Source organism: Sorex araneus, chromosome 3 (assembly GCF_027595985.1).
Source record: "Sorex araneus isolate mSorAra2 chromosome 3, mSorAra2.pri, whole genome shotgun sequence".
NCBI lineage: Eukaryota > Metazoa > Chordata > Mammalia > Eulipotyphla > Soricidae > Sorex > Sorex araneus.
In genome coordinates, this window is record NC_073304.1 from 48,130,126 (window position 1) to 48,141,189 (window position 11,064).

Sequence of the window (11,064 nt, forward strand, 5' to 3'; positions counted from 1 at the left end):
TAGCTACTAATGTTCAAGGAATATAAGTACCAATCTCTGGCTCCCTTGACAATCACTAAACACTAAAGGTGCTTAAAGGGTATAAAAGAACATGGAATGGTGGGTACACATCTCAGAATTTTCTGGAAGACAGGAAGTGACTAGAAGAATGGGAACCCACAGGAAGAGAGCTCTCCTCCACTGAAGACTTGAGGTGAAGGGCTGGCTGCCCAGGTACTGAGTCTCTGTGTTGGTCATGAGCCGAATGACCAATGTGAGGACATGTCAGTCAGAGCTCTCACAAAACTATTCATCTCATCTGCCGCAGAAACCTGTAGTGGGATGTAGACATGTGAAACTTCCACCAGCAGTTGACACAACACTGGTGGCTGGAAGTGGGAAATCCAGGGCTTCATCTTATGTGACTTTCCTGTTCACACTTTTCAGGCACTTCTCTGCTGATGCTGGGGGACAAGAATAGTTTTAGATCCCTTAAGCCTGAAATGATGTATGCAGGCATTTTGAGGGGAGGTAAGCAAGTCCATGATTCTTATCCTAGTTTCAAAAAGTCCCTGGTAAGTGTTTAAGAGCCACATGCACTAATCCTGAACATGACAGATGAAACTCTGCACAGGCAAGGCCGACCAACCTCTATGAAGCCTCACTCATCTCCTGCCAGGGCCTCCCCTCCCTCCCCTGTCAGTGAACACAAGGTTCCAGCAAGAGAACTGCTCAGAATCTCAAACAGGCCATAAGCCCTTTAATTCCTCATTGATTGAATACACGCCTTTCTTCTGCCAGGAATGTTATTCCCCCTTTGCCACTTCCTCAGTCCCTTCCTTGCCCAATAAATTACCCTTTATCCTTTAAGACTCAGCAATAAAATCTCTTCTGTTGGGGCCCTCTTCTCCTTCCTCCTTCACAACTGATTTCTCAATGGTTTCCTGATTGATCCATACCCCTGTGAGGGTAGAGCTGACCCTTGGGGGATTGCTTGTGTGGCTGCTCATCAATAAACTCTCCAAATGCAGTCCATACCTGACCATCACCACCCCAAACCATAGCTTGCAATAGCAAACAATGCTATAGATGCCAGGAAGGGGAGGAGGAGGGAATGATCACATGCTTGGTCACTGTCTCCTCAGATCTTAAGAACTTGACCCAGTGAGGCTGGGCTATATATAACCAGCTTTCCTCATTTTGCATAGTAGAATATGTCTAAATGTAGTGCAAATGGACATCCCAGGCTGATTTCTATACACTTTACTATATATATATATATATATATATATATATATATATATATATATTTTACTTTCAGGGGCTCTTTTATCATATTCAATAGGCATGATTTCCACATAGAACCTGATTTTGAACTTTTCAGAAATTGTACAGGAACAGAATGTGAATGAAAAGGGGGAAAATTGTGTATTCTCAGTCCCCCACAACTATACCATGGAAAAATGTTAAGTCCAATGTTCTACTGTTGACGGGCGAGAAAAGCCCACTTTAAAACACACTCTAGTACCTGTTCTCCATACCTTTTAAGAACAGAGAAAAGAGAACAATCTGAACAAAAAGACGATTTAGACTTTTTTTAATGGCAGGTATGGAAGAGAGAGTTGGAGAAATCTCAGAAGTAGAGAAGTCACTGCAAGGCTGGCGTGCCTGTCCCTTCTCGAGCCAGCCTTGAACATTCATTAGACTGCCCTCTCGGACCTGCTTTTCTGTTTTTGATGCCTAGCTCTTTTCAGAGCTGGAACTCTTGTTTCCTATTATTCATCAGAGTGCTTGTACAGACTAGGCATTTGCGTGTATGTGTTGAGTGAGCAATGGCATAGATGGGGGGAAAGTAAAATTCAGCTGGGCTTAAGGTTGGTAGAACGTTCTGTAGGAGCTGGCTCTGAGGTTTGAGGAATAGGTGAGTGAGGACAAGTCACAGGTAGGAACCCCGAAGGCAGGTCCAGACTGGAAAAGCACATTGATTCTAACAGGTTGCTATCAGCAAGCTTGCCAGGTGAGGAAAAGGGTGATTCTCTGGGCCAGAGTCAGTAGGAGAACCACTGAGGATTCTAAGAAAAGGAAGTGGTGAGAGAGTTCTTTCAGCTATTACTACTTGAGGCATCATGACATGGCAGGCAATTTTTATATATTCTTTCCCTTAAGTTTCATAAAACTTCATAGTTGTATCATGTTTTATGTCCATTTTCTGGATGAAAAGAATAAGGCGTACTGACTATTGATACCTCAATCAACATTCTGGAGCATATATTTAAGGAAATATAGATCTGGGGAGGAAAATAGGTCTGTCCATGTCTGCCTCATTCTCATTCTCGGTCAGTCTTCCTGGCAGAGGCTCCTGTTGCCACGGTGGGCACAGCTGGAAGCTCGAGTGCTCCCTAGAAGCACTTCGTGGGCCTGGAACCACCAGGAGGCTCCTAACTGGTTTATTCCCCAGATGACCACAGTTTCCCTTTCCCAGAAAGTACTGTGTGGGAGAGAGCAAATAGCTAGGTTTGAGGCATAATGGGTTTCTTCTTTTTTGTGTTCCTGGATTTGATGCTCAGAAAATTGCCCAGTAGCTCAAATAATTATAGTAAGATGACTCTTCTTCCTTTACATGGCCACAGCAGACAGGCAGGAACCCAGAGACATTGTAAAGTAAGATGGGAAGAGGCTGGAGCCCAGAATCTGGAAGTTCACCCAGAACCACAAGCACAGCGTGGCACTTGAAAAAATGGGGGAAGGGGGCTTCCTTCTGGAAGGTCAGTAACCAGTTTAGTATAAAATATCACTTGGGGCAGGAGAGATAGTACAGGGATTAAGGAACTAGCCTGGCATGTGGATGAGTACAGTTATATCCCCAGTACCACACGTGATCCCTGGAGCAGCACCAGGACTGGTCACTGAGCTCAGAGCCAGGAGTGAGCCCTGAACACTGTCAGGTATAGTCCTTCTACCCCGCCCACTCCCCACCCCCAATAAAATCATCAAGTTAAACCTTCCTTTGTTCTCCCCCCTCTCTTCAATTTCAATCTTTCCACCTTTCAGGATTCATTTCAGAGACTCGATCTTGGGTCAATAGGAATTTCATAGATTATACTGGTGGAATGTGTTTGTATGTCAGTGCTTATGTGTCTAGCTGTGTGACTGTGTATGCATGTATATATTTGTGAATGTTTTGATGTGCATGTTACTGTGTGTGTGTGCATGTGTGTGTAGGGAGAATATTTCTTTTCTAACTCATGAATCCAAGGAGCTATTACCAAGAGGTGAAAAACCTGATGCTAGAGGCTTGACTCCTCTGCAGAGGACCTCCAGGCATCTCCCTGGGACATGCAAGTATGGTGGAGGATGGTTCTCTCTCACCTCACAGGGAACACACTTTCCATAATCTCTGGAAATGGTGCAATCTCACTTCAGACTTTACTAGTGATTTTGTTTGTTTGTTTTGGAGTCATATTCAGAGATACTCAGGGCTTACTCCTAGCTCAGGGATAACTTCTGTCAGGTTGAGGGGACCAAATGGGGTGCTGGAATTGAACCCAGGTCAGCCATGTACAAGATAAATACTCCACCTACTGTACTATCTCTCCAGCCCACTTTATCAGTGATTTTTCAATTAATACACCAATTTCTGTGACCCCCCAGGGACAGTAACATAGTACCTGACTGATGAATAGTCACCCTTGAGTTGGTCATAATCTCCAGTTTCAGCAGTGGGAAAGACTTAATACACCCTGGAACACAAAGATTCTAGTTATTTACACTTCTCTCATCTTCATCCCCTTTACAGAAAAATAAACTCCTAGGAATCTTAGTGTCTTCCCTTCCAACAAATCTTCTCTTTAACCCCTCCTCTATTTTCTTGAATGTTTTTTGATCTATTCTCCTAATTTATCATTAGAATTTGAGTGATTCTTTTGATTCCTGGTCCAATAACATTAATAGTATAATAATTCCATTAAAATAAGTTGTTATAACAATTTTGAGTGTCTAAACATTCCTCGTATGATCATTACTTAAGCTGGAAAGACTACTAGACAAACAAATAATAGATTGTCAATATTTCTCTGTCTCTATAAGCCTACCATGAGTGTCTATAAGTTGTTCTGCATTCAATTGTGTCTTACAGTCTGCTGCTTTTAACATTTGAGACATTCAAAATTATTGGAATAAGAGGCAAAGGACAAATACCAGATGATCCCACTTACCTGTGGTGTATTTAGAGATCAATATAAGGAATAGACCATGTTGAATGATGGCGCATCCTTAGCCTTGGAGCTGAGATTACCAAGCAGTGGGGAGGGTAGAAGAGAATGATTAGGTGGACTGGAAGTAAAACAAGGATATTGCTAGAGGATATTAGGCACCTTGGTGGTGGTGAATGTGCAATAGCTTTGTATGTCAAAGTCATCAATGTTAACACTATTAGAATCATGTTACCTAAATTACAAAAAAGTGTTTTCAAGGGCCCGAGAGATAGTACAGCAAGTAAAGCACTTGCCTTGCCCATGGCTGACTGGATACAATCCTCTGAAACTTTTATAGTCCATGAGTGCTTCCAGGAGTTATCCTTAAGTGCAGAGCCAGGAGTAACCCCTTAGCACATCCAGGTATGAAAGAAAAAAAAAAGGATAAAAAACAAGAGCTGTTGAACTAAACCAGGAAGAGTGGAACAATTTTCCTCCAAGGCATCTACCATAAGGCACATAAAGTCATTCTGCTCACACTCCATCCTCCACAACAATCTTGCCTTTCTAAATCACTTTCTATAGTAATGAAAGCTTACTGAACAAAGATCAAATTCAACTACTACTCCAAACTCATCCATTTCCCTTGTCAGAAAAGCTGACATTCTAGCCCCCTTTCTGAGCCCCTGTTATATCTCTCATTTTTTGTTCCCTACTTTTCACATTAAAGAATTTTGTTTCGATATTGAACTCGAGTTGGAAGAGGCGAGTCCGGTCTCAAAATAGAGGTAAAACCGCCGCCCGGTCGCCCCCAGCCCGACTCCGGCCGTCGCCGCCGCCGGCGGGAGGAGGGCCATGATTCAAAGGAACCAGAGCAGTTAAGAAAACTGTTTATTGGAGGTTTGAGCTTTGAAACTACAGATGATAGTTTAAGAGAACATTTTGAGAAATGTTCTCTTACAGATTGTGTGGTGATGAGAGACCCCCAAACAAAACGTTCCAGAGGCTTTGGTTTTGTGACTTACTCATGTGTTGAAGAGGTGGATGCAGCTATGTGTGCTCGACCCCATAAGGTTGATGGGCGTGTAGTGGAACCAAAGAGAGCTGTTTCTAGAGAGGATTCTGTGAAGCCTGGTGCCCATCTAACAGTGAAGAAAATTTTTGTTGGTGGTATTAAAGAAGATACAGAGGAATATAATTTGAGAGACTACTTTGAAAAGTATGGCAAAATTGAAACCATAGAAGTTATGGTAAACAGGCAGAGTGGGAAAAAGAGAGGATTTGCTTTTGTAACTTTTGATGATCATGATACAGTTGATAAAATTGTTGTTCAGAAATACCACACTATTAATGGGCATAATTGTGAAGTGAAAAAGGCCATTTCTAAACAAGAAATGCAGTCTGCTGGATCACAAAGAGGTCGTGGAGGTGGATCTGGCAACTTTATGGGTCGTGGAGGCAATTTTGGAGGTGGTGGAGGAAACTTTGGCCGTGGTGGAAACTTTGGTGGAAGAGGAGGCTATGGTGGTGGCGGTGGTGGCAGCAGAGGTAGTTATGGAGGAGGTGATGGTGGATATAATGGATTTGGAGGTGATGGTGGCAACTATGGTGGAGGTCCTGGTTATAGTAGTAGAGGAGGCTATGGTGGTGGAGGACCAGGATATGGAAACCAAGGTGGTGGATATGGTGGAGGTGGTGGAGGATATGATGGTTACAATGAAGGAGGAAATTTTGGCGGTGGTAACTATGGTGGTGGTGGGAACTATAATGATTTTGGAAATTATAGTGGACAACAGCAATCAAATTATGGACCCATGAAAAGGGGCAGTTTTGGTGGAAGAAGCTCGGGCAGTCCCTATGGTGGTGGTTATGGATCTGGTGGTGGAAGTGGTGGCTGGCTATGGTAGCAGAAGGTTCTAAAAACTCAGCAGAAAAGGGCTACAGTTCTTAGCAGGAGAGAGAGCGAGGAGTTGTCAGGAAAGCTGCAGGTTACTTTGAGACAGTCGTCCCAAATCCATTAGAGGAACTGTAAAAATCTGCCACAGAAGGAGCGATGATCCATAGTCAGAAAAGTTACTGCAGCTTAAACAGGAAACCCTTCTTGTTCAGGACTGTCATAGCCACAGTTTGCAAAAGTGCAGATATTGATTAATGCAACGTAGTGTCAATTAGATGTACATTCCTGAGGTCTTTTATCTGTTGTAGCTTTTTCTTTTTCTTTTTCTTTTCATTATATCAGGTATATTGCCCTATAAATTGTGGTAGTGGTACCAGGAATAAAAAATTAAGGAATTTTTAACTTTTCAATATTTGTGTAGTTCAGTTTTTCTACATTTTAGTACAGAAACTTTAACAAAATGCAGTTTTGGAGGTGTTTCCTTGTAAGTTAACAAGTAAAGAAGATCATTGTTAATTACTATTTTGTATATTTTGTATGAATTTTGCTAAAGTTAACTGTAAAGAAACACCTGCTGACTTGCAGTTTAAGGGGAATCTGTTCTCCCATTTCCAAACCATGAAATGAATGGGCGCTGACATGTGGAGAGAATAGATATTTGTATGTTTGCAATGTGTGATTTAGATAAATAGAATTGGGTATATAAATTAGCATATTTGTGAATTTAATAGCATTAAGATTTAACTTCAAATGAAAAAAATCTCAAAATTCAAAAAAAAAATTTTGTTTCACTGTTGTGGAAGGCAGGCCATTTTTACAACAAATATTCTCCATCAAATAAGTTAGAAACAGAGAATATTTTGAACTCTCCATGCTTAATACTACATGTAAGCTGTTTTGTATGAATTATCTTATTTAATGTTTGACAAAGTCCTGGGAAAAGGATATTTTCCTCACTTAAAACTTGGAAAAAAACATCTTAGTCATCTTTTATACAAGGAATTAATGGTTTCATGGTGTAAGATGCAACAATCTTACCTAACTTTCTTCTAAGGAAACATTTTTTGATCACTCTGTTAGCAAATAATTGATGATAAGCAATATAAAATAAATTAAGGGCCTGCTATGGGTTCAGGTTGAGGGGTTAGTTGGAAAATTTGGAGACAATGGTAGAGGGAAGGTATAATGAGGTGGGATTGGTGTTGGAATATTGGGTGCCTATCCTCATGAACAACTTTGTAAACCACAGATCATCATGAACAACTTTGTAAACCACAGTGTTTATATAAAGTGTAAGGGAAAAATTAAGTTAAAAGAAAAACCTTGGAAAACAGAGATTTAGATGGCTCCAGATTATAGAACTAATGGCTGGCAGATTTGATTTCTGAGCCCTAGTGAGCAGTTTAACGTCAAGTTTCTTGTACTGATATATCGAGAGGATTTTCCTCTTTTCCTTTATGAAATAATAAAAATACATAATGGAATATAATTGGAATCTACTGACATCTGAGGAAAACTTTTTGTTATATATTTTACCTTTTCATAAAACTCATATTCACTGAAAATCCATGAGGAAATATAGAGAGGCAAAAAAGAAGGAAAAACACCACTGGGAATTCTATAAGACAGATCATGTCTTTTGGGTATGGGTCCTTGAAATACTTTTTATGGGAAAATTTCTATGGATTAATGCTTTATAAAGACTTCATCCTGGAAACAGCTCTATACTAACTGTTTAATAGCATTTGATGACATAGGCACCATGCTTTAAGTAACAAACACCAAATGGTATGCATATGAATGTGTGTATGTGTTTTTGAATGAACAGTTTTGAAATGAACAGCTATATAACTATCTATATTTATTTTAATGTTTTAATCCTTTTGAAGGGCAAGAAATGCTATTTGCTTGTTTTATGACAATAAAAAGCCACTCACTCAAAAATCATTAATGCTAAAAAGGAACAAACAAAAATCTCTAAATTAGTGGTTGGCAGCCTTTGCTTGTAAAGAGGCAGATAGTATTTGTGGTCCTTAGGCCATATGGTCTCCTTGTAAGCAGTCAACCCTATATATCATACTGTATCACACTGTATCACACTGTATCACACTGTCATCCCATTGATCATCGATTTGCTTGAGCAGGCACCAGTAACTTCTCCATTGTGAGACTTGTTACTGTTTTTAGCATATCGAATGCACCATGGGTAGCTTGACAGGCTCTGCCGTGCTGGCGAGATACTCTCAAGAGCTTCCTGGGCTCTTCGAGAGGGGCAGAGGAATCGAACTCGTGTCAGCTGCTTGCAAGGCAAATGCCTTACCTGCTGTGATATTGCTCCAACCTGAAGGTAGTCCAAAAGTAATGAGTGGTCGCAAGGTAAACCTAAAGTCAACCTCAGCAAACTATAAACTAAACCCTATATATATACATATATATACACATATATAAGCATATATATGTATATATATATATATATAGAGAGAGAGAGAGAGAGAGAGAGAGCCCCCAAGCAGTAACAGGCAATATAGAAATGAATCTGCGTGGTTGAGGTTGAGTATCAACAAAACAATTTATAGACACTGAAATTTGAATTTTAGATCATTTTCACATATCATAAATTCTCCTTTTGATTTTTGAAAAATGAACTAAACATGCCAAAACTGTGCTTATTCTGTGAGTGATATAAGAACAAGTGAGGCCACACCATGTAAAGTATGGTTCGAGGACCCCCTGGGAATGGAAGATGTGCACTAAAAGAAGAGTATAGATCAAACACGATGGCCACTCAATACCTCTACTGCAAACCACCACACCCAAAAGGAGAGAGAGAAAAAAAGAGAATGCCCTGCCACAGAGGTGGGATTGGGCGGGGGGATTAGGTGGGGGAGGCGGGAGGGATACTGGAATCATAGGTGGTGGAGAATGAGCACTGGTGGAGGGATGGGTACTCGAGCATTGTATGACTGAAACACAAGCACAAAAAGTTGTAAGTCTGTAACTGTACCTCATGGTAGTTCACTAATAAAAATTAAAAAAAAAAAAAAAAGAAAAAAGAAAAGAACAAGTGAGGCCATAGTCTTCTCTCCCACTGTTTCAGAAATTAAAAAAAAAACAACCAATCTTTCCGGGGCCAGAGCAATAAAAAGTACAGTGGGTAGGGCATTTGCCTTGCACACAGCAGGATCTCTGTATCTGCAATCCCTGCAATATCTGCAATATGTCCCCCACGCACGACCAAGAATAATTCTTGAGTGCAGAGCCAGGAGTAACCCATGAGAATCACTGGGTGTGGTCCATAAACCAAACTAAACCAAAACAAAAACCTTTCCCTTTTCTTTGCATGTGACTTCCTGACCAAAATAATTCACATTAAAAAGTGATTGGCAGGTACCAATCTTCCCTTTGGGAATTTCCTGTTACAAGGCTGACTGCAGATAGAGCTAGCTGGCCATGGGACAATTATTTTGGAATAGGAGGACATGCAGTTCTTCATTCATAGAATTGGGAGATTTGCCAGGAGGCTTTAAAATCTGAGGAGGCAGCAAAAAGAAAATAGGAAATTTAAGTAGCACTGTCATCCCATTGTTCATCCATTTGCTCAAGCAGGCACCAATAATGTCTCTGTTGTGAGACTTGTTACTGTTTTTGGCATATCAAATATGCCATGGGTAGCTTGCCAGCTCTCCGAGAGGGGTGAAGGAATCGAACCTGGGTCTGCCGTGTGCAAGGCAAACCGCCCTAAGAGACTATTAATTATAAAGAAAGTGATCCATTAACTGGCTAAACTGTGATGAGAACTACTGAAATTGTTGCACCATAGGAGACCCAGGTACTTAGGAGCATTTCTCTGTTCCTGGGTAGACATAGAATCTTACTCTTAGCCTTGATTAGTGGCCTCACAATATCCTCAGAGCTCAAGGTATTTATCCACAAGTATTTATGGTTTTATGCTATTGTATATGTAAACAATTACAGAAAATGTGTTTTCATGTTACTGTCGCTAAGTAGCAACTTCGTTTCTGGTTACTTGTAAAGCTCAGACAAATAGCAGGCAAAAATCCTTTTGTGACTGAACCTGAAGACAACCCTGGAACAACCAAAGGGGAACAGGTTAATGCGTTGATGTCAAAACTTTTCCTGCAAAGACCTAATGTCACGCAGATTGAACACAGAATCTCCTTTGATGAAACATAAGCCCTAAACCTCAAAAGTATCCCAGGAAGGCAAAGCAAAAAAGTTGCCTTGAGGCACAAAATCAAACATAACCTAAGGTGTAGATGCAGTTGGTTTTTTTCTGTAAGTCTCTTTAGTGTTGCTGTCCGTCCAACCCTAGCCAAACTCCACACACTGGAACTCATAGGTGGTGTGCATGTGTGCACGTGCCCAGGAAATGCAAGCAACACCCCGGGTTAGGACAGGCAGTTTGAAGGCAAATATCAACGCACCAGGCAGCTTAAAGTGAACAATTTAAAAAAACAAAAACAAAAACAAAAATCAGGGCCAGAGAAATAGTCGAGCTGGTAGAACACTTGCCTTACATGCTGACTACCTAGGTTCCATCTCCAACACGCCTACGGCCCCTCCATTCGGGTATCATAGCTAGGACTGATCCCTGAGAGCAGAGACAGGAGTAAGTCTTGACTACCACAAGGTGTGGCCCCAAACCGAAATGAAAAAATACATATTAAAAAGAAAGAAAAGATGAGGCTGGATCAATAGCAGAGCGGGTAGGGTGTTTCCTTTACAGTAACACCTGTGCATTGCCGGGTGTGACCCTAAAAGAAAAAAAAAAGATTCACTTGACATTACCCTCAGCAATTGTGTTCAGATATTCCCAATCCCCAATTTCCATTTCAATGAAATGCTAAAAATCATTAAAATAATATGAATAAAGTATTTACACAGGCTAGAAGAATTGTTGCTGTTTGTAAGCCTTTGACCTTGCCTCTTGCCTCAGACTCCTGTTCTATTCCCTTTGGCACCTGTCTTTGGCAA

At 40.8% G+C, this 11,064-nt stretch overlaps 1 protein-coding gene across 1 annotated transcript; it reads left to right on the forward strand.

Moving 5' to 3' along the window:
• Positions 1–235: 235 nt before the first annotated feature.
• On the forward strand, positions 236–6,593 carry LOC101537169 (heterogeneous nuclear ribonucleoprotein A3-like). Its single transcript, XM_055132078.1, is given in 4 exon segments — positions 236–323; positions 427–510; positions 4,929–6,064; positions 6,066–6,593. Coding segments are annotated over 4 exon segments (1,335 nt in total). The 3' UTR covers positions 6,093–6,593.
• The last annotated feature ends 4,471 nt before the right edge of the window (positions 6,594–11,064 follow it).